This window comes from Schistocerca serialis, chromosome 5 (assembly GCF_023864345.2).
Source record: "Schistocerca serialis cubense isolate TAMUIC-IGC-003099 chromosome 5, iqSchSeri2.2, whole genome shotgun sequence".
NCBI classification, from domain to species: domain Eukaryota; kingdom Metazoa; phylum Arthropoda; class Insecta; order Orthoptera; family Acrididae; genus Schistocerca; species Schistocerca serialis.
The window spans coordinates 362,898,364-362,922,813 of NC_064642.1; the positions used below are offsets into that span (position 1 = coordinate 362,898,364).

At 39.9% G+C, this 24,450-nt stretch overlaps 1 protein-coding gene across 1 annotated transcript in view; it reads right to left on the reverse strand.

Moving 5' to 3' along the window:
- LOC126481940 (mucin-19-like) overlaps window positions 1-24,450 on the reverse strand; it is a 215,216-nt gene that overhangs the window by 60,856 nt on the left and 129,910 nt on the right. The window contains exon 3 of the mRNA XM_050105899.1: window positions 2,939-2,994. Coding sequence (XP_049961856.1) covers window positions 2,939-2,994 — 56 coding nt within the window. The remainder of the gene's footprint in view (window positions 1-2,938; window positions 2,995-24,450) is intronic.

The window sequence follows — 24,450 nt, forward strand, 5'->3', positions numbered from 1 at the left end:
ATCAAGTGAGTACATTTTTTTTAGTTTTTAAGTGTTATTACGATCTTCCTTCTCATTTAAAAGGGATTCACACGCATAGTGATACCATTTCTACAAATGTGCGCGGGAACAACTGATGATTTTATTAGCAACAGTGGAGGGATTCGTGACATCTCTGATAAAATTATGATCGAGCAGATATACGAAATCCTCCAGAAAATACATTTCTTTTGCCGTATGATGTCTTAATATAATGGCCATCTCTACGTCGCAAACCGAGGTAGTAAATTTGCGAAATTATTTTTCGTACCTCAATTGATTCTGTTCAAGCTCTGTGGTGTTCAAGGGGGTGAAAAATACTGGATTTTTTTTCTTGTTTTATACATTCGATGACAGATCTCATTTTTCGACTCATATTCGACTTCTAATCCGGAATGGCCGGCTTTATAAGGATGTCTCGCGTTCACAGGACGCAGTTTCCCAGTACCACCCCAGTCGAGAACCCGGGCAAGCTATAAATCCCTTTCTATTACCACGAGGCTTATTGCGAAAATTTCTCTGTCATTACTAAAAGCGTATCTGCAAATTCCTGTAATAGTATGCGACTGAAATGTTGCGACAATTGGAAACGTACTCCAAAGCTTAAGTACACGGGACAGTACGGTTTTCGTAGGCAAAATACAAATTACACACAGTTTTACCGTGAAATTCTGGTGGTGAATGTCGCGTCCAGCCGACTTGGTGCCACCAGTTTGACAGAGGTCATGCAAAAGTGAGTGATGCTGATCGGGAAGGAAGGCCATTGACGTCCACAACAGAAGACAATGTCCAGGCAATCGAGGAAGAATAACTGTGCTGGTTGTGGTTGTTGTGGTGGTGGTTGGGGGGTGGGGTTGGGGGGGAGAGGGGTCGTTGTTGCAACGATAAGGACTTTCAAGCAGAGGTTCTGGAATGGCTCCGTGACCAAGCGTATATCTGCAGTCGAGAAAGTGAACTGTTGATGGAACGTTCCGACCGTTTTTACAGAGGTTTCGTGACTGTTGAAAATAGTGTCATGTGTCTGTGTCACTTTGAAGTGGTGTAGTTCAATATTCAATTAAATTTACTTGGCCTGCTGTTGTAAGGTGTAACTTATTTTTTGCAGTCCCATCGTAAATTCTACCTTGGACACATTGTAAACTGTTTTATTTGATTTTTAATTGAGCAGCTTTTTAACATGAAACATAGGCAGTTTACACGTGTCACATACGCATTGGTCATTCTGTACCTCGCATCACCTAAAATATTCGTTACCTAGCATCGGTTCCTAATCTCGAAAAATTCAATAAAGGATTTTCTTTCGTCTGTATATACTTATGTGACGCCTTACTTTCATAGCATTACTCATTATTGCACCCAGATATTTTAATAAAATGGCTCCGTCTAGTCAAGACCCATTACTTGGTCCACGACATTTTACGTTTGTCGCTTATTTTTAGCTCAGTACGTGTTAACAGTGTTAAAATCATGTCAGTATCTGACAATTTTTGTGACTGAAAAATGTTACTCTGATTCGACTGGTTCAGACAAGTTATACGAGGGCAGTTCAATAAGTAATGCAACACATTTTTTTTCTCGGCCAATTTTGGTTGAAAAAACCGGAAATTTCTTGTGGAATATTTTCAAACATTCCCGCTTCGTCTCGTATAGTTTCATTGACTTCCGACAGGCGGCAGCGCTGTACGGAGCTGTTAAAATGGCGTCTGTAACGGATGTGGGTTGCAAACAATGGGCAGTGATTGAGTTTCTTTTGGCGGAAAACCAGGGCATCTCAGATATTCATAGGCGTTTGCAGAATGTCTACGGTGATCTGGCAGTGGACAAAAACACGGTGAGTCGTTGGGCAAAGCGTGTGTCATCATCGCCGCAAGGTCAAGCAAGTCTGCCTGATCTCCCGCGTGCGGGCCGGCCATGCACAGCTGTGACTCATGCAATGGCGGAGCGTGCGAACACACCCGTTCGAGATGATCGACGGATCACCATCAAACAACTCAGTGCTCAACTTGACATCTCTGTTGGTAGTGCTGTCACAATTGTTCACCAGTTGGGATATTCAAAGGTTTGTTTCCGCTGGGTCCCTCGTTGTCTAACCGAACACCATAAAGAGCAAAGGAGAACCATCTGTGCGGAATTGCTTGCTCGTCATGTGGCTGAGGGTGACAATTTCTTGTCAAAGATTGTTACAGGCGATGAAACATGGGTTCATCACTTCGAACCTGAAACAAAACGGCAATCAATGGAGTGGCGCCACACCCACTCCCCTACCAAGAAAAAGTTTAAAGCCATACCCTCAGCCGGTAAAGTCATGGTTACAGTCTTCTGGGACGCTGAAGGGGTTATTCTGTTCGATGTCCTTCCCCATGGTCAAACGATCAACTCTGAAGTGTATTGTGCTACTCTTCAGAAATTGAAGAAACGACTTCAGCGTGTTCGTAGGCACAAAAATCTGAACGAACTTCTCCTTCTTCATGACAACGCAAGACCTCACACAAGTCTTCGCACCCGAGAGGAGCTCACAAAACTTCAGTGGACTGTTCTTCCTCATGCACCCTACAGCCCCGATCTCGCACCGTCGGATTTCCATATGTTTGGCCCAACGAAGGACGCAATCCGTGGGAGGCACTACGCGGATGATGAAGAAGTTATTGATGCAGTACGACGTTGGCTCCGACATCGACCAGTTGAATGGTACCGTGCAGGCATACAGGCCCTCATTTCAAGGTGGCGTATGGCCGTAGCATTGAATGGAGATTACGTTGAAAAATAGTGTTGTGGTGTATTTCAATGCTGAATAAAACAACCCCTGTTTCAGAAAAAAAAATGTGTTGCATTACTTATTGAACCGCCCTCGTATTTACAATTTTTAATGTTCTGTAAGTCTTTCAGTATTAGGATAGCAGGTAGCACTAACAGTACTTACGGTCGAAGGAGGCTCTCTGCCGATAACTCTGCGCTGGCTCTCAACATTTTCTGATCCTGTAAGAGAATCAGAAGAAGTGGTTAGAAATCAGAGTCGATAGAAATTCAATGTCAAATCAGTATTCGTATGAGAAAGTTCATATTGACGCTGAAACAAACCTGTAACATAATCCTTGCACACTGCATTTGTGATAATTTTTGCTCTGTGAAAGAAACATCAAAATTGTATGAAATTTAGCAACAAACAACGTCTTGAATGTATTTGAACAAAGCTCTGGAACATCCAGAGCAATTTCAGCCAAGCGTGGTATACGTAGACGTCTTACAATTCCTGCTTGTGCGTACTTGCGACTATAGACGGAACAATCGAGCCCACCGGATCTAATATGATTGCACATCTGCTTTGTATCACATGAAAACACTTGACACGCCAACACTTTGTCAGAATATTGGAATAGAATGTCTGCTTCCCAAAATGTCGCCGACATTGTGTGGACTGACAGGGTTAGTTTCTCGAATGGATTTAGTACACTGATGCTCTATGGATACTTTCATCCGCCTTTCTCAGAGTGCTAGACACAGTAGCAGACTGCGATTTTCATATAGGAATCTTCTCTGTGACTAAATAATTGCATTTTAAGTATGTGTTAAGCGAGTTTCTATCTTTTATTTCCGAAGTATCTAGAGTTGCTTGTTACACATGAATTAGTTTTATAAATATATAGATACTACTGATGCAACAAAATGCTTTTTTTATGTTGTTTGCATCGGAATTATTACGCTTCAGCCTCTTCTTGTAAGTAAGTAAGTAATTAAGAACGTTTTGATCATTTTATTAGTTACATTTACGACTTTTTAGGACTATTTCTTACAGCTGGACCTATCTGTGGTTGGTTTTTTCAATCCAGCAGGCAGTTATCTGACCACTTGCGCATACATTCACGTGTCACTGGTAAATAATATATACACGTGTTTTCTGTTACCAGAATGAAATTTTTACTCTGCAGTGGAGTGCGCTCTGATATGAGACACGAACTCAGGACCTTTGCCTTTCGCAGGCAAGTGCTTCTGTGAAGTTTGGAAGGTAGGAGACGAGGTACTGGCGGAAGTGAAGCTGTGAGGACGGGTCGTGAGTCGTGTTTGGGTAGCTTAGGCGGTAGAGCACTTACCGCGAAAGGCGAAGGTCCCGAGTACGAGTCTCGGCCCGCCAGTTTTAATCTGTTTTCTGTTACTTTTCCGGTTGTGTCGGCGATATGTGCAAGCACAGTGCTGGCTTTGACTATCATTTGTTACAATGGTGAACTTTTTGAAAGGATAATCGATTGCGTCACTGTAGTGTACTGCAGTAAGTTAATAGTTTATAGGAATGTAATATGGTTTCGTTGGGTGAAGAGAGATGGGTGGGAAGGGGGAATGGTGACCATTCTGCCAGCATAGACGTCATTAGAGACCAAAGTAACTGACGTAGTCTCGGTGTAGGGTCGCTGATTCTGAACTGGCGATCGTCGTCAGTTCGAGTCCCAACTCTTGCGTGAAGATGCGTTTTAGATATGCTCTTATCATGAAAACGCCCTGCTTTTCGAAATGCGAATTTATCTTTGGTCGTGACAAAAATACAAATATGTAAGACAAATAAAAAATAACGAAAATAAAGATCATTATTACTTCTAATCATAAATATGTCATATTTACAATTAATTGTTTGACGGAAGCTGCTTGTTGATATTAACTTTATTTTGCAAGACCAGTTTCCGTCGTTGCCCATCATTGGCAGTATCTGAATTATGAAGGCACATTTTTACTCGTAATATATTTTAGCATATACAGTAATGTTTAATGCGTATGTAATTTTTCGTATCATTATAATGCGACTTGCCTAATACGTCATCGTTAATAGCGTATGCCAATGACGGTACTTTGTAATAATCGCGTAATAACACGATCACTTGATTTATGGGGGTATATATGCAATCAACAAACGATTTTTTACTAAAATATACACAGTTCTCATTGGCAATTGCTGTACATGCAAAGACTATTTTTTGTTTAATATAATAGGAAACGTATATTGTTAGATCTAATTGTATTTTTTCTGTTATCAAAACGAAGTATGTTGCCATTAAAGAAACTAGTGAAATTTCTTACGATTTTTCTATGAGCTCGGTCTCTTCACTTAAAATAATGTCAGGATGGTTCGTTATGTATGCGAAAATTTATTTCTTCTCAAATATTTAGTCATTTCTTACGATTTTTCTATGAGCTCGGTCTCTTCACTTAAAATAATGTCAGGATGGTTCGTTATGTATGCGAAAATTTATTTCTTCTCAAATATTTAGTCAGCTGCCTTTCATGGTTGTATGTAGGATTAACAGGCATTGTATCATGTCACTGGCCGTGTGGTTTTGTTATTTTAAGTGTACACTAAATGAAGACAGGCTGGTGCGAATCAGGTTCAGATGTTCTTTATATACTGTTTGGAAATTTCGTCCAGTTTTTCCTTTGTAAATTTCTCACAGTTATCGCATTGTAATTTATAAATATCTACACTTCAAATTTACACGACTGTTGTATATTACGACAAATTTGTGAACGTAATGTATTGTGTATAAATTGTAAAATGCGGTAACTATGAAAAAATTTACATAGGACAAACTGGGCGAAATTTCAAAACAATACAAACATCTGAACCTGACTGGCACGAACCTACCTTCATTTAGTGCACACTTAAAATAACAGCCAGAGACATGACTCAAAGCCTGTCAGTCCCACATACTGCTGAAAAAGGCAGCTGACTAAATGTTTTGGAAGAGAGAGAAACGAAACATCTTGACATTATTTTAAACGATAAGGTTGATGTAAAAGAAATATAGCTGAAAATTTCACTGGTATTCTCTTATGACAACACGTTTCTTTGTTTTGCTAAAAGAAAAATGGAAATTATGAGTTGGATTACATACATTCTATGATATATAAGAAAACAATCTTTGTATGTACAGGAAATGCGTCTATTTTCGTAAAAATACCTTATGCTGATTGCATATATACATATATAAATCATATAATTCGTGTTATTACACGATTATTACGAAATATCGTCACTTGCGTGCGCTAGAAAGAATTATGTATAAGGCAACACATATTTCAATGAGATGAAAAACCATATATGCTTAAAATACTATTTCATTCTCGGCAGGGCCCGTAGCGTAGAATACGTCTTACTTGATATTTTGTAACGAATGAGTTCAGGCAAGCTGCGAATAGTTTAATTATTAGTTCTTCTTCCTTACAACAAGATTGCTTTACTTACAGCGCCATTCTTAAATAAACTTGTAGATGTTAGGAGTTGGTTAGTCTACTTAGGGTACATAAACGTCAGTTTACATATATACTTAACGCCTACTGTAGTGGGACGAAATTAAGCGTAACCCATCCACCAAAGTCAGCCCAGTTTGCAGGTGACTATAAGTTTAATTTAGTTTTTGTTTATGTGTTTTCTTATTATTTGTAATAAATGTGAATTATCTAAAAGTTTGTATTTTTTTTATGTGTTTCATGTACGGAGAGGTCGGCGCAACGAACGGGGACAGCATCTTCGTTGCCGCGACCAGAGAGGAAATTGCTGGCCGCTATACGTCGCGGGTCGACAGCCAAGGAGCAACAGAAGATCCTGGAACCGAGTTGTTGCGTCGTGCTTCTAAAAATTAAAAATGAAGTTTTATACTCTTTTTGTACAACAATGACATCATGTAGATCTTAATCTTATTGAAATGTTAGTCACTGTCTGTCAACGCTCAAGTTCACATCTGTATGTGTAGGAAGCTAATAAAAATAGTGTATGCTACTAAAGTTGAAACACGTGTCGTGAAGATTTATTTATGAAGAGTTATGTGAACGGATTAATAATATATTTGACAAGATTATTGATTCAGACAGCGTTGGCCAACACTTTGAATCTAAAAAGTTTATTTAATGTGTGATTCTGATATCGATTAGATCAAGATAACGTGTGTCGATATAATTTTCTGAGGAAAAACAAACGAAATTTAAATTGGGAAAAAGTTACGAAAACCAATTGGCCCAAGTGATGTAATTCTTTGCATACGACTCAACGGATGTTTTACAGTTTCGTTCAAGAACCATTCTATGAAAATTTAAAAAGAATGTAAATAATTTTTTGAAGTGAGTGTAACTGACGTGGGTGACGAAGTCTGCACATGGTCATACATATATCAAACGAAAACTTAATACGTCGTTACACCGCACCGTGGCGACCTTAGAAACAGGACTTGTGTGCAACTAAGGCACACAGGTACGAAACGAAAAATCAAGAGTCCTTCCGAAGTCAACGCGAGTTTTCGTGGAGCCTTCACCAGCCAGCGGCGACTTCGCGGGTGTGGGCATCTGACGGAGTGCAGCCAAGCAGTACGGTCACGCAGTTGTTCCACGAGAAGGCGCGTCTGTTGGGCAGCAGCTGAACGCTGCAAACCCCGACAACCTTTTTTCTCCCTAAACTAATAGGCCCAGTACGTCAGCTGCGGGGCGTTCCTCCGGCTGATATTAGAGGTGTTGCTGAGGGCTTCGCCTGTCTACGGCGGTGCCGGGCGTGGTTGCAGCCAGCGACGTTTCCGGTGTTCGACTCAGCGTCCTGCCGGTTGCGGAAACGGGGTCGCAGCATCTCAGCGGCTGCATCGACGGCTGTTACATCTGCAGCCCATAGCAGCACACTGATCATCGAGAACTACAAATTACAATATTAGTGTCCGGTGAGTTTGTTTCAAGTTGGAAGTGGAGTGTTGTACATAGGAAGTGTGCTTTTATAGGATTGTTGATTACAAGTCTGCGTGTGTAAATAGTTAATATCTTACAATAATGTCGGGAAGTGAAATGTCAGACGAAGAGCAATCTATGTCCGATAGGAGCATGAGATCCCTTTTTAGGGCGATAGCTAAATTAAAACAATCTAACGGGGATTTCCTAGCTGAATTAAAACAGTCTAACGAAGAATCTACTGCTAGATTAAAAGAGGAATTAAAACAGTCTAACGAAGAATCTATGGCTAGATTAAAACAGTCTAATGAGGAATCCACTGCTAGATTGAAACAGGAACTAAAACAGGAATTAAAACAGTCTAACGAGGAATCTACTGCTAGACTTAAAGGGGAGCTAACAAAATCAACAGACAGGTTGCAGGAATATCTTAATGAAACCAGTCGAGAATTAAGTGATAAAATAGAGTCTTCTAAAGTTGAAATGCAGGAAAAATTAGTAGGACTTAGTAATAAGATTGCTGATAATTGTAAAAGGTTAGAAGAACATATCCAGGAATCGCGCGAGGAAAAAGCTCGCATGCGACACGATATTACTGACTTAACCGACAGACTAGATAGTGTCAATATCTTAGTTGTAAATGAAATACAGAAAAATAATAACATGTTACGAGATGAACCTTCTATGCAAACAGAAACTGTTCGCAGAGAATTATTGAAATCTATTAAAGAGGTCTCTACCAAACCTGTAGAGATTTCTTCAATAGATAATGTAGAATTAGAAACATTAACTCATCAAGTAGAAAAGGACCATACCGAAATCGAAAACATGAAATTTTTGATTACTGAGATATGCAGTAATCTTGAGACTGCCAAAGATAATAATATTGACGAAGGTACAGAGCGTTCACATCGTGAACACAGTGAAGAATCGATATTAGCTAATCGCGTATCCAATACAGAAATGCGGATACAGGAAATTACGAAACGGTTATCGGAATTAGATAATAACGAGAACATTTCAGGTAGCAGAGGTAATAACATAATCAGAGACAACAGTCGCATCGAATTTGCTAGCACGGATGGCAACAATATGAATAAGGCAGTCACGGCAAGCCAATCCGATGCAACTCCGTCTCTGCCAGCTAAACAAAATCCGACTATTTCTCTTGCAGAATGTCTGGATGACATAACAACAAATTCAAATGTAGCAAGTCGATTTCCTGTATTCAAACCAGGAGGCGAACTGCACCCTATAATCTTTATAAAAGCTTTTGAAACATCATTATCTCCTAAATGGAGTAATGAAAAACGCATTCAATTTGTAATAGGACATTTAGAAGCAGAAGCTGCGGAGTGGGCAGTACTGCATAGAACTGAATTCAGGGATTGGGATGATTTTGTTAAGCAGTTTAAACAAAATTATTGGTCAAGACGAAAACAACAACACTTAACTTTAGAGTTGATAGCCCCTCCTCCATATTCTAAACGGTGGAGAGGTTATAGGAATTATTTTGAATGGAATTTAAACCGTGCTAAATTAATTGAAAGTCATCTAATGCGAGTCCTAATTAGTGGATTACCATATTACATAAAGGAAAGAAAAATGTTATTCTACGAATTATACAAAACCTTAATAATGGGGACGAAACAGTTAACACCCGGGGTGTGTGGTTATATTTTAACGACTTGTTGTATTGGAAAGCACAGAGGGAACACCAGAGATGGAAAATCTGCATTCCGAAAACGGTTGTGGACGAGTTAATTACTTATATTCATGAAGGTTACGGGCATTTTGGAATTCATAAATGTATTAAACATCTAATGAAGTATTATTATTTCAAAAATATGTCACGTATTGTGAGAAGTATTATTAGGGCTTGTGAAACCTGTCAAAAGGTTAAAGTTAATAACAAATCCAAGCGTTATAAATTATATGCTGTAATTCCTCGAGGTTTGTGGGATCTACTGTCATTAGATTTTTTCGGCCCTCTGCCTCGGAGTTCAGGAGGATTAACATATGTGTTTGTTGTAATGGAATGTTGGTCCAAACATGTGAAACTGTATACTTTGAAACGAGCGAATACAGCAAGCGTTATACGCTGCCTCAGCCGAAATTACTTTGTTAACTGGGGCATTCCTAAACGACTTATGTCTGACAACGGTAGTGCCTTTATTAGTCAAAGATTTCAAGATATGATAAGACAATATGGAATCAAACATATCTTAATTTCGAAATATCACCCTCAAAGTAATTTAGTAGAAAGAGTCATGAAAGAATTAGGACGATTATGTAGAACTTATTGTGCACATAAACATACTCGGTGGGCCAAACTAATGCCTGAATTCGAAAAGATATTAAATGAATTGCCTCACCTAACGACGGGATTATCACCTATAGAAATTTTAGGCAAACGAATTATAGGTGAGCCTTTACTAGCTGCTTTACCTTGGCCACCAGTAAATGAGATACAACAAGATATTCCAGACGAAAAAGTTTGCGAACAGATTGTAAAAAATGCCGAACGGAGAATTAAAAGTTATAATCAACAGGCTGCAGAACCCTCATTTCAGGTAGGAGATCTTGTGCTAGTACGATCTCATCCTAAAAGTTCTAAGATCGATAAGGAATGTAGAAAATTCTTCTTTATCTTTGAAGGTCCATATGTTGTACATAAGATTGTACATCCCAAAGCATTACTTCTTATGGAACCTTCATCAGGTGTAATTAAAGGATTATATAGTGTTGATCAAATGAAACCCTTCATTCCTAAATAAGTTAATATTTAGTATATGTTATACACGGAAGAGCGTTCATAGTTTATTCATGTGAAGTTTTTCGTGATAGTTACGTGTTATTTTAAATAAATGACAGAAAGCTTAAACATGTGTTCTACAATAATCTACTGGTACTTCAAAAAGAGAAAGATAACCCAAAGGGGGATATATATGGAAGAAACTTTGCTCTTAGGTCTAAAGGAATTTTGCGTATTTTAAATTTACTCGGATAGTAGGAACCAAAGGGGGATGGTTAATAGTTTTAGGGACCATGGGCGTCCAGAGCTATATGGCTCACGAGAACATAGCAGAGTGCCTTTAATAGAGGTTTGTAATAGTGTTAATATAGAACACACCAAACGGGGCTCTCTCGCTTGTTTCTCCTAAATAAATGGCCATTACCCAACAAGGTGTCCGAAGGTAAAGAAAGCCGTGCCGAGATTCTAAAGAGAGTTTTGCTTGATTTCTTCTTGACCTCAGGCATAAATAAGGCATTAGGGAAGAGAATGACGTAAAGTAAATAGTACTATTAGTTATTGTGAGAAACTTATTAGTAATATACATTCTTGAAAAGAATAACTCTAGTAAATAAATGAAACTGAGACTAATCTATCACAATTTGAACGCTCTGTCCTAATGTACAACGTTAAAGAACGTACTAAATTAGTATTTATTAGCAACTATTAACTGAAGAGGAGCAATCTCCCTATATTCGGTTACGAATTACCATAAGAGCACAATTAAGAGTAAATGACAAATAGTCACAACGATATCGTATTAAAAGGATTAAATCTATCTAATAGCAAGAACTCTAGGTTACGTAAAATGTGAGGAAAATGTATTAACAGTTAAATATTGTATATTGAACAGTTTTAATTCCGGTTAAAACCTGACAAACTGAGCTTGTGGGTGGGGTATGTAGTGGGACGAAATTAAGCGTAACCCATCCACCAAAGTCAGCCCAGTTTGCAGGTGACTATAAGTTTAATTTAGTTTTTGTTTATGTGTTTTCTTATTATTTGTAATAAATGTGAATTATCTAAAAGTTTGTATTTTTTTTATGTGTTTCATGTACGGAGAGGTCGGCGCAACGAACGGGGACAGCATCTTCGTTGCCGCGACCAGAGAGGAAATTGCTGGCCGCTATACGTCGCGGGTCGACAGCCAAGGAGCAACAGAAGATCCTGGAACCGAGTTGTTGCGTCGTGCTTCTAAAAATTAAAAATGAAGTTTTATACTCTTTTTGTACAACAATGACATCATGTAGATCTTAATCTTATTGAAATGTTAGTCACTGTCTGTCAACGCTCAAGTTCACATCTGTATGTGTAGGAAGCTAATAAAAATAGTGTATGCTACTAAAGTTGAAACACGTGTCGTGAAGATTTATTTATGAAGAGTTATGTGAACGGATTAATAATATATTTGACAAGATTATTGATTCAGACAGCGTTGGCCAACACTTTGAATCTAAAAAGTTTATTTAATGTGTGATTCTGATATCGATTAGATCAAGATAACGTGTGTCGATATAATTTTCTGAGGAAAAACAAACGAAATTTAAATTGGGAAAAAGTTACGAAAACCAATTGGCCCAAGTGATGTAATTCTTTGCATACGACTCAACGGATGTTTTACAGTTTCGTTCAAGAACCATTCTATGAAAATTTAAAAAGAATGTAAATAATTTTTTGAAGTGAGTGTAACTGACGTGGGTGACGAAGTCTGCACATGGTCATACATATATCAAACGAAAACTTAATACGTCGTTACACCGCACTACTTCGAGTAGACACCCATAATGCATCAGTGAGTAAATTGTCGACTGTCTATTTGTTGTTCGACCGAAATAAATCATGTAATTTCTGTTTGTGTAGAATTTCTTTCGTGAAATGCTTTTGACGACTGGATTGACAGTTTATTCTCGTTGATGCTCTATGTTGACTGTGTAATCCTTGACAGTCAGTGATGTTTGATAGACACCGCATTCAGTGCAGTCGTTGCATGAAATTTTGTTCATGTCTGGGCAGGCAAAATCAGGAGTTTTGATTCTTCCAGATCTAATTTTTGTCCTTAGATTGTTGTTTGTTCGTACTGTTAGTTTTATAGTTGTTTTGTTTAAGATTTGGTTTATTTTATTCGATATTTGTCCCAAGTATATTGTCAGTACGCATGTTGTTTTTTGTTTAGTTTTCTTCTCTTGTTAATTGTTTTCTTTGTGTAAGGTTTTGTTTTTTGGTTACATGTGTTGTTTTAAGCAGTTTGAGCACGATATTTTGGTTGAAATATATAAACCCTACAAAATAATTTCAACCTGAATAAGCATAAACTGTATAAAGAAACTCGCGAAATCTAAAAAGAGGAAGAGAGCGCGCTGGTTTTCACATGATCGTTGTATTAGAGCCCATGTTGATTTCTACAGATATTTTTGGTCTTCAGGAAGGTCATAAAGCACGTGTAGCCAACGTGTTCGAAAATCCTACAAAAATCTAACGTCATTGATAGTCGTGTGAGCGTGTTCGACTTCTAAGACGAGTCACTGTCCAGTCACGTGCTCGCCTACAGAATTTCTTCTTCTGCTTCTTCTGTGCCCTTTCCCATGTATCTACGGGGTCGGTATTGTTTATTGGATGGCACAACGTTAATGGGCTGTTCATGGCCAGATACCCTTCCTGACGTGTGTGTAACACACGCAGGTCATATCAATTCCACTCAGTACACATGGTGTTCCAACACAGCTTCAGCCAATCTGCGTTTGTTGCGAGCGGCGGTTGTTCGCTAATAGAACCTGTTTCTCATGGCTTTGGTGTTTCTTAGTCAATGCCACGACGCATAGCCGCCGCCATTAAGACAAAAGGGTGTGCTACACGCTCCTAGGTGTGCGTCTCAAAATCGTTTGCTCATGAATATATTATAGTGTGTTTTCCGTGAGCCTTCCAACGCTATGGTAGTTTCTAAATACCAGGTATACTGCTTTGGAAAGTACTCAAGAGCACATACTTCGGTGAATGAGGGGTATAAGCAATATGATGTTCCACAATATCTGCTTTCGCCGTGTTAACGACATATAAGCATGCGCCTTTATGCTACAGCCGTGTTCTACGAAGGTTTTCTGTAATTTCTGTCACAAGCCGTATAAACTGTCGGCTATAAACTCAGGTAGCTTTAGTTATACCGACGGAAAGGGAATCGTGGTACTCTTTCTTTATTGCTACAGTCGTCCATCAGCACCTTCTGCGGCTTTTCACGAATGTGTACAGTGAGTATTGTTCGGCTGTTGTTACTCAGCCACTCCATTCTTCCTTTGATGTTTTTTGTGATGACAACATTCGTCGTCATATATGAACCATGTCTCAACAGCAGATGCAATATTCTTTGTCAATGACACCAGCCTGTTTGTTAAAGCTGTACACGAAGCTGACCTACAGGAGAGAGTGGCAGTAGTTACAGTAGAAGATTAATTGTGAATGCCAAATAGGGATAAAATTCAGCCGTATAACAAGCAAACTAGGAACCAACATAACGGCAGAAGTTGGGCAATATAAGAGAGAGAATACCCCACACTACATTTATAGGAGTATGTCTACATGAATATTTACGGTAGCAGAAACATACAGAATTGTTAAACAAAAAATTAAGTCAATACTACATCTCCTTACAATTTTTAAGGAAACCTATAATGTTGATGCATTGTTATTTCCTTACCTTACACTCACGCAAAGTTAAGATATGGCATCATGTTTTGGGGAATATCAGTCTGACCAAACATTTATAATATTTCAAAAGAGAGCAATGCCAATAATAAAGAGGCTGACAGAAAGAGAAACATGCAAGAATTTCTTTAAGAAATTAAAAATCATGATCGTATCTGTATTTGTGGAAGTATATGTTATCTGCAGGCACGTCAGGAGCTGTCAGTGTTAAACAGTCAAGTTCATAGCTTCCTGACAAGAAAGAAAAATGATTTTCATAGAGAAATATACACAAAAGTCATGTTCCAAAAACTGCTCTTTTATCAGCAAGAAATTCTATGTAGTGAATTATCAAACAAAATAAAAAGAATATTGGAGTTTCACGAGCTTAAATACTCAAAATACTAGTTAGAAAAGTTTTTATGGTATCAAATACTACTTGAATCATCAACATCCATAGCAGTGTAGCTTACTTCCTTCATTATAGTGAACTGAAGTGCACATATACACACAGACACAATAAAAATCCTTTTATTATTCTAATTTAGTATATTATGACCGTTAATATGTGTGGTTTCATGTCGTACACAAGATTATTTTATTTGCCAACATAGAATTCTAAAATTGTTTCATCTACTGAATTGAATTAGTAACAAGGCTGGATACGAATAGTCTCCTTTAATCACAGCGATCAGATAACAAGCAAGCATACATAGACGGAAGGTTACCCATAGATTTTCGCGGCCTTTTGCTTTAAAAATACTGAATATATAGTCCAGTGTGTTTTAGAACCTGCATGAGGTCTGCAACTGTCCCACATTGTTTTATGGTCACAGTCCATCTTAACTGCTAATTCTCGGTTTGCCTGTTTTCGTAGAGTGAATACCGGTTTAGTTCCATCACAACTGTCAGAAACTCGTTTACTGTTAAGAAATTTACTAGATCTTCAGGTCACGTCAAGAGGTCACACGTCAAGAGCTTTCGAACAAGTGCACCTTAGTTATTGTCAAGTGGAGACTGTCGTTTCTTAGCTACTTCCGTTCGTGCTGTCCTGTTTCCTGTGACGTCTCTGGTGCCCTCTCGGGGCCCATGGGAAATACGAGCCCCGCATCGAACTTGTGACGTCACACTAGTTGCCTTGTCCACATAAAACGCAAACGCTAGGCTACTTTCAGGGCCAGATGGGAAATCAGTATCTCAATGGAAAGGCACCCACTAAAGTCCTTGGCGTTGTTCTGTGTTATCGAGACCGTGAGTGTATTTAAGTGTGGAGCAATGAAGTATTAAAGTGTTCTAAAACAGTAACTCGCTGCAGCTCATGAGAACTTTAGTATCACGTGCTGTGACGCACGCCACAGCGCCCGTATATATCGTTGGCCCCGTGCCAGCTGCCCAGTCCAACTCCATAAAAGGTAATGTTTTCGTCAGTGTGACTGCCGCTCCCACTTCAGTCTTCCAACTGCCGGATCGAAGCCGTCTTCAGCTGGAAGCCGCCTTTTTATTGATGGTGTTGTCAGCTCCTTTTATCTCTGTCGCTTCTTTTATTACGCTATCCCTGGAAACATTTGTCTGCTCAACGATAGATGTCTCGTTGAATGTAGTTCGGTGTCCATCTTGCAGAACACATCCTGCTACTGCTGTGCTCGTGATACCGTAAGCGGAAATACTTATCGTGTTCTGTTCAATCGTGTACATAGCCTGCCTGATACGTAGCTGTAGACGGTGTTTATACATGGAGTTCTGCTTGCCAGTTCTCCTTGGATGTGTATAAACACAAAATAATGTGAATAACCTAAAGCAAAACGTCTCACCTGTCACCATCAAGAGCTAATGTTATGAGGAGATATGATCTGGAATGAATACCATTAATTAGTCGGAGTCTTCAATAGACATTTCTTCGCTGCCGTATTTAGCGTCAACGTAACAGCAAGTATTTATAGAGTGGGAAAATAAGACTGGCCCTGGAAATATTTACAAGACAGACAAGAAACTCTTTGTTAATGAACAGCTGAACTGCCGACCACAGAAAACGCTGGAAATTATGATTTCAATTCACCAACCGATTGCTGTCCCGAGTATTACGATTTGTCATTACGTTTGAATGAGTGAGGGAAAGGAACTAAGATTAGTGTTTAATGTTCCGCCGAAAATGACGTGGAACATAAGCACATATTAAGGAAGGATGGGAAAGGTAATCTGTCATTCCCTTTCAAAGGAACCATCCCGACATTTTCCTTAATTGATTTTAGGAAAATCACGGAAAACCTAGATCTGGATGGCCGGATGGGCATTTGAAGCGTCGTCTTCCCGAATAAGAGTCCAGTGTGCTAAGAGCTAACCACTGCACCACGTCGCTCCATAATGCGGGAGAGTAGCAGGCATAATGGCCAGCTGAATGCACCAGTAGAAGGTGCTTAGGATAAACACAGGGCGTATTCACTGTCGAGTGTTATACAGAGCACTATTAGCGGAAAACATGTGGGAAACTGCTCGACAGTTTAAGGCTGGAAGTGTTTTGGCACAACTTTCAGCAAAGTCTGCAAACGAAAATTTTAATTAAATGGTGCAAAACGAGCTTTGTAGCGAATAAAAACCAAAGAGTTCGAATATCAGAAAATGTTGCCCGAGTAGAGGAAAGCCTGGAACAAGTCCGACGAAATTTCAACGCCGGTTATCTGTACAAATAGGAATTAAGGGATCGTCGTGTCGAAACACGATCATAAAGGACCTGCTTCAGCATCCTTACAATTATACTGCTGTGCGCAAGTTAAAGCGTCCGGACCAACCTCCGGCTGTTGAGTTCTGCAGGCCTTTTCTGAGATGAGGTCTTGTTCAGTCTGTCAAGATCCATGTACTCATAGACCATGCGCCATTATGGATTAGAAAATCCCCAGCTGTTTTGGAGAGCCGTTGCATAATCTCATGACTGATGTTCGGTTGCACAGGACCTGGTACCCACATCGTAACACCATTTTTACAGCAAACCGGTATGTCGAGAAACTGTTTAATCTGTGTGTGGATCAACACACATAAGATGAACGACTGTAGGGATAATTTCAGGAAGACAATAACAGCACACAGCGCCTTGTTAACGTAGTCACGAGTTCACGAGGTTTTCGCTGAGGAGACGACAATCAGCAGACACAGTGTGATGTTCTGGTCTCCTCGGTCGTCTGATCTCTCTCCCAGTGATTTTTACTTTTAGGGTAAATTGAAGGGTCAGATGTACCCAAATAATCCTCACACACTGGAAGAGCTACAGCGGATCACTGAAACAGCTATTGCTGCTGTCCCTCAGGCAGAGCTGCTATGCGTATCTCACAGTTTGGTAAGTCGAGCACAGCACTGCATCGACGTCAACGGGGACAATTTGTAACGTCTTCTGTGATGTTCTTTAACAAGGGTCACTTACAGTCTCATTGTAAACATTTCCGGACCAGTTTTATTTTTAGAAATTTGTACTTGTGACGGCCCACAACCTCAACACGTTTTATGAAAGAAAACATGGTCCAAATAGGCTGTAATATATTCTTTTGCCCGTGCTATTACCTAATTGACGTTTGTACAGCTATTCTCCATAATTTAACTGATGCATCATACAATTCGGCGAATAGTCAGACCAGGATACGCATACAGCCAAGTGTTATTCGCTGACAGCACGAACGTAAACAGCCAAACTCCACACCGGTGCCGTCCCCTTAAACGCTTTCCGGTACCAGCTTGCTCCACTTTCTCCTACGCACTTTGTTGCTTCGATGCCATATTTCCGTTGCCTCTCATCAGTTACATTTTATCGATCGTCGATAAATGAACTTTCCTGTTCCCGTCTGTGTCTCATCTCTAGAGCTGCGTCAAGAAGTTACGCGAAACGTAGACTGACATTCTTACTGTCATTATCATCGATTGTTGTGAGCTTGCTGAAACTGGCCGGAAATTCAGTCAATTCTGACCAGTCATGATAAAAATTGTAGGCTTTACCGCGTGTGGAAACCCGCCAAGGCAGATGATATTTTTCAACAGTTTATCGCGTAAAATACATGCAGGGTGGAGAGAACGAAACTGTTTTAAAGAAGAAAACTTGGTCCAAACAGGCTTTAATATATTTATTCTCCGTGCTGTTGGCTGATTTCGACTGTCAGTCATTTTCAAGCACTTGTCAAAAGCCTCAAGTTTCACATTACATTTGAATAAATCGCGAGTACATACGTAAATCGCTGTCACATGCGTGTGTAGCACAAATAGTGCACTAGATTACATCCATCAGTACTGCGCGGACTAAGCTGCTATATCACGCTATGGCAGTTTTCTGTACGTGTACTGCTAATGGACGTAATTTACCTGTGAATAGCGCTGTAGCTGAAACAAGCTTGTGGTGAGGAAGAAACACTACAAATCACGTTAGTTGCAGCTTGCCTGGAATCATTCACTGCTGTTCATACCGCAATTAATTTATTATGAGAAAAAATGTGTTATGTGCTGTCGGAACCTACGATGATGGGAAACGACCGTAATTCAGTCGGTAAAAGAAAACTACTACCAATAAGCAGCTTGTGACAATAAATAAATAAAAATTAAGACAGAGAGATCAAAACGGCAGTAAATGCTGGCACCCACGTTGATGCCATGTTCCTTCTCTTCCGGAAGGCGTCCGAAACAGTTCGGCAACTTCGCCCAATGAAGAAAACATGAACGTTCGAAGTTTCAGACCATCTTGTATAATAGACTGAAGAGTTCGAATGTAAATAGAACGCAGCACGTCAACCGTAACGGACACACATCTTCAGATGTGAAAGTAACTTCGGGCGTACCCCAGGGACGTGCTACAGCACCATTTATCTTTATTATATTTACAAATGTCCTAGCGAATAATATCGGAAGCTATTTCTTCACCGAGACTCGCACCGAGCTCAGCTGTTAATCATTTTGAAATGTTTCAGAAACTGCTATATCAGCAACGTTTTCAGTGCACCTGTAGTACGCACGTACTAAAGCCGCAGCCAGTGATGTGGAACCGGTATCCCTCTTGCAATGCATCTAAACTGTGTCAGCAATATATTAAACATTCTTTTGATTTACTAGTCAGTACATTTTTTGTTGTGGGATTTGTTGCAGTAACGACTATATTATTTATTTACATCTACATCTACATACATACTCCGCAATCCACCATACGGTGCGTGGCGGAGGGTACCTCGTACCAAAACTAGTACCTTCTCTCCCTGTTCCACTACCAAAGAGAACGATGGAAAATTGACTGCCTATATGCCTCTGTACGAGCTCTAATCCCTCTTATCTTTGTGGTCATTCCGCGAAATATAAGTTGGCGGCAGTAAAATTGTACTGCAGCCAGCCTCAAGTGCTGGTACTCTAAATTTCCTCAGTAGCGATTCACGAAAAGAACGCCTCCTTTCCTCTAGAGACTCCCACCCGAGTTCCTGAAGCATTTCCGTAACACTCGCGTGATGATCAAACCTACCAGTAACAAATCTAGCAGCCCGCCTCTGAATTGCTTCTATGTCCTCCCTCAATCCGACCTGATAGGGATCCCAAACGCTTGAGCAGTACTCAAGAATAGGTCGTATTAGTGTTTTATAAACGGTCTCCTTTACAGATGAACCATATCTTCCCAAAATTCTACCAATGAACCGAAGACGACTATCCGCCTTCCCCACAACTGCAATTACATGCTTGTCCCACTTCATATCGTTCTGCAATGTTACGCCCAAATATTTAATCGACGTGACTGTGACACGCGCTACACTACTAATGGAGTATTCAAACATTACAGGATTCTTTTTCCTATTCATCTGCATTAATTTACATTTATTTATACTTAGAGGTAGCTGCCATTCTTTACACCAATCACAAATCCTGTCCAAGTCATCTTGTATCTTCCTACAGTCACTCAACGACGACACCTTCCCGCAAACTACAGCATCATCAGCAAACAGCCGCACATTGCTCTCCAACCTATCCAAAAGATCATTTATGTAGATAGAAAACAACAGCGGACCTACCACACTTCCCTGGGGCGCTCCAGATGATACCCTCACTTCCGATGAATACTCACCATCGAGGACAACGTACTGGGTTCTATATTTAGTATTGAGATTTAATTTTTACCCAGAGTCGTAATAATACGTATGGATGAATACTTAAGATTCCGTAGCACTTCTGCTCGATCGTCCAGTGTCGCGATATGGAACCAATTCCGCGTCAGAATGATGCGACACTTCGGACAGAAAATTTTCACTACATTGAGAGTGAGTAGCGAGCCATGGTCGCGCAGTGGGGGCACTGACACACAGTTGAAATGACTAAGCAACTCTTTAACGTCAGTCATTCATTTAGGACAGAAATAAAATACTGGGTGTAGCAGAGATACGGCCAAGCTTTCAGAAAACATTTCTTACACACAGAGGAAGAAAACTTGTTATATGGACATAGATCCTGAAACGCTTCATTTCCTTGTTAGATCACATTTTCTACTTCTCTTTATAATCTCGGGAAACACACAGAAACAGGGTGTACCAGTATTACATGAAACGTTTTCTTGCATGACATATTCAAATCACCCTCTTGGTTACGTTTAATTAGAATGTACAGTAAGTTGTACTTATCAGGTTCATCACCAATGTTTGTTGTTCCAGTTTGACGAAAGTAGTGTTGACATGCCACTCACTTCACTGCTAGTGTCGACATGTGACTAACATCATTGCCTGTGTTGTGCGGCTAATTTCACTCTCTATGATGACACGCGGCTAACTTCATTGCTCTATTAGCATAAAAAAACTCCGTGACAGATCGATGGTTGAGGTCGACCAATTATTTGGCTTCCACGCTCTCCGGACCTAAACCCACCAGACATTCACTTACGGGGGCATTTTAAAACTCTTTTCTATGGAACGCCACCACAAGATGTACAGAGTTTTGTGCCTGTATTGTGGAAGGCTATGAAACAATACACCGTTCTCCAGGGATACATCAACGCATCAGGAACACATTGCGACGGCGTGTTGTGCCTGCAGCCTTGCTAACGGAAGGCATTTTGAACAATTAATTTAGGAAAGTGTTTCATTCTATGCAGTTACGTTCTTTTCCTGTTTGTTTCCCATGGTCAGTGTGATTATGAAGAGGAGTAGAAAATGAGCTCTAATATGTAAATAAAGCATTTCTGCACCTATATCTATATAACACATTTTATTTCTCTATGTATGAGATCGGCCATACCTTTTTTTTATGCCCCGTATATTACACTGCATTGCTAAGATTCATAGATTGTTCTTAAAGAAACCAAGAATAGTTACACTCACCATAAAGTGGTGCGTGATGTGAATAACTTCAGATTTACCTCATCTTCTTCTAGATTATCCTCCACGAATATCTTTTTCCTCGGAGGATATCTTGCTTAAGTGAAGAATCCCATCATATTCCAGCCGGGGTTCATCGTACTACGAATTCGGGTTTGAGATGCAGCTTGACATATTTTTGGTTCGTCAAAACGCTCCTTTATAGCAGTGTTAACTAGAAGATTCATTCTTATAATATATCTATGGTGCATGATTAAGCCGTTTTCCGCCGTAACTATTCTCCCAGAAGAGGAGAGGGTAGAGTTTTGGGTTCATATCCCATATTCCTGGAAGTTCCATTTCTGCCTAGATTAGGTGAAACATGGCATTTCATTACAGCTGGTTCAGCCTTAGCTAAAGTCTGATAAATTTAATGGAAGGTCGTATTTGTCTTGTAAACGACGGTACAACTTTGGAGAAAATATAAATGCAAGTGAAACTTGTAAGCGCTCATTTCAGTAGATAGTTCGGAGTGGTCCACTACAAAAGGAGGAATATGCAAAAAATTATGTGGGTAAGAAGGCGTGTATTGTTAATTAGAGGTAAGTCTCCACCCGAAGGTTAATTTGTAGTCTAGGCAGGTTTAGTAACAATTTTTTTATGAATGATTCCGTGTAGATCGGGTAAGGAGCTATGTGGAATTATCCGTGATGGTCATAATACTCGCCGTAACACACGGGAAATTTATTTGCTTTATCAGTAAGTTTAAATGATGTGGTCCTAATACTAGTACACTTCCTTTCACCAACATGTGTGTGGCCGACTGAGAGATGCGAGAAGTATCATACAGGCGACGAGATAGCTTAACAAACTAAACTGAAGTCCGGAGAAAAGCGCTTTAATAATAGTAGAAGGGCCGTACGAGGATACTAGAGGACTTATACAAAACTTCTAGTTGTTGTGATGAATGGCAACTTGCTCCAAATATAGAAAAACGTAAGTTAATGCAGATGAGTAGGAAGAACCATCCTGTAGTGTTCGGATACAATATTAGTAGCGTCTGCTTGACACAGTCACACCGATTAAATATCTGGGCGTAACGTTGCAAAACGAAATGAAATAGAATGAACACGTAAGGACAGCAACAGAGAAAGAGAATGGTGGACTTCGGTTTATGGGCATAATTTTAGAAAGGTGTAGCTCAGCTATAAAGAAGACCGCGTATACAACATAGTGCGATCCATTCTTCAGTACGAGTGTTCGGGATTCTCATCAGATCGGTTTAAAGAAAGACATCAAAGCAATTCAGAAGCGAGCTGCTACATTTGTTACCAGTAGGATCAATCAATACGCGAGTATTACGAAGGTGCTATGTGAGCACAAATGGAAATCCCTAGAGGAGAGACGAGGTACTTTCCGCGAAATACGATTGATAAAATTTAGAGAACCAGAATTTGAAACTGACTATAGAACGATTTTACTCCCACCAACGGACATTTCTGGTAAGAACCACGAAAATAAAATAAAAGATATTAGGGGTCGTACGTAGACATACACTGTGTGATCAAAAGTATCCGGACATGTGGTTGAAAATGACTTAAAAGATTGTGGCGCTCTCCATCGGTTATTTGAGAAGAAGTATAAATGATGTGGACTTGATTCTCATCTTATCTTTTCCTTGAGCTCTGTACCCATTCATAACAACGCAAAAATAGCAGTACACTGCACAGGCACTCTACAAAGCCAAAGTATTGATGAAGGCATACATCTGAAATTCTTTACACGGTATGAGACAGAACTAATCCGTCCACAGCTATGCCACCGCAAACCTGTCTATCACTGTCCAAAAACCAAAGGTCACTTACCTTTGAATGGTAACATATTTTGCAAGTTTTATGTGTGTGTGTGTGTGTGTGTGTGTGTGTGTATGTGTGTGTAGGCCGATTAGAGCAGAAACCGCTTTGAGCTCTTTGGTTAAGTACTTTTGTCCTTACGAGTGGCGAATTCAAGTGGTCGTCTAAATGTAGAGTAATAATGCACCAACTTGCTGAGATGACGGACTCTCACCGCTCGTTTTGTGCAGCCTAGTGGCTCTAAGTGTGCCAGGTGTTCCGCGTTGATGCTACACGATATCCTAACGGTGAATGTGAAATTCCTGCAGACTGAGAACAGTCAGAGGGTAGAATCCTTCCAGACTCGTGTTTCCGGACATGACCTGGTTTCAGACGTTTATCCCGGCACAGTGCAACTGATAACAGCAACCTGTCACATAACATGTTTCCGTATTTAATGCACTAGATTTAAAACGCGAACGAAACTCCGGATGAATGTGGAATTATTCACGTTACAGCGACTATCTGAAAATAATTATGTAATATTAAAAGTAAACTATTAGGTTGTTGTGCTCTCCAAGCAACTACAGCCTCAAAAAACACGTAGAAGAATCAATACATTAGGTATAAATTCATATATATGACGCAGTTTTTACAGTACCTTTGAAACCATGATTTTTAATACGTTTGGAGCTTTCTAGTAGACAAGACGGCTTAATGATGGTGGCTTTCCAATCGCTATGAGCTATTGATATTGTTTTCAATTCTAGCACTGAGTAAAATGGTTCAAAATGGCTCTGAGCACTATGGGATTTAACATCTGAGGTCATCAGTCCCCTAGAACTTAGAATTACTTAAACCTAACTAACCTAAGGACATCACACACATCCATGCCCGAGGCAGGATTCGAGCCCGCGACCGTAGCTGTCGCACGGTTCCAGACTGGAGCGCCTAGAACCGCTCGGCCACACTGGCCGGCCGTAGGTGGTTCGATGAACCCTCTGCCAGGCACTCAAATGTGATTTTCAGAGTATCGATGTAGATGCTACCAGAAGACCAGCTCTAGCACAATGACTGTGCGACTGGGTTACGGTGGTCGAGCAGCTCTTCATAAGTCACACATTACTATAGTCAGTGCTAAGGGACCCTTGAGGTG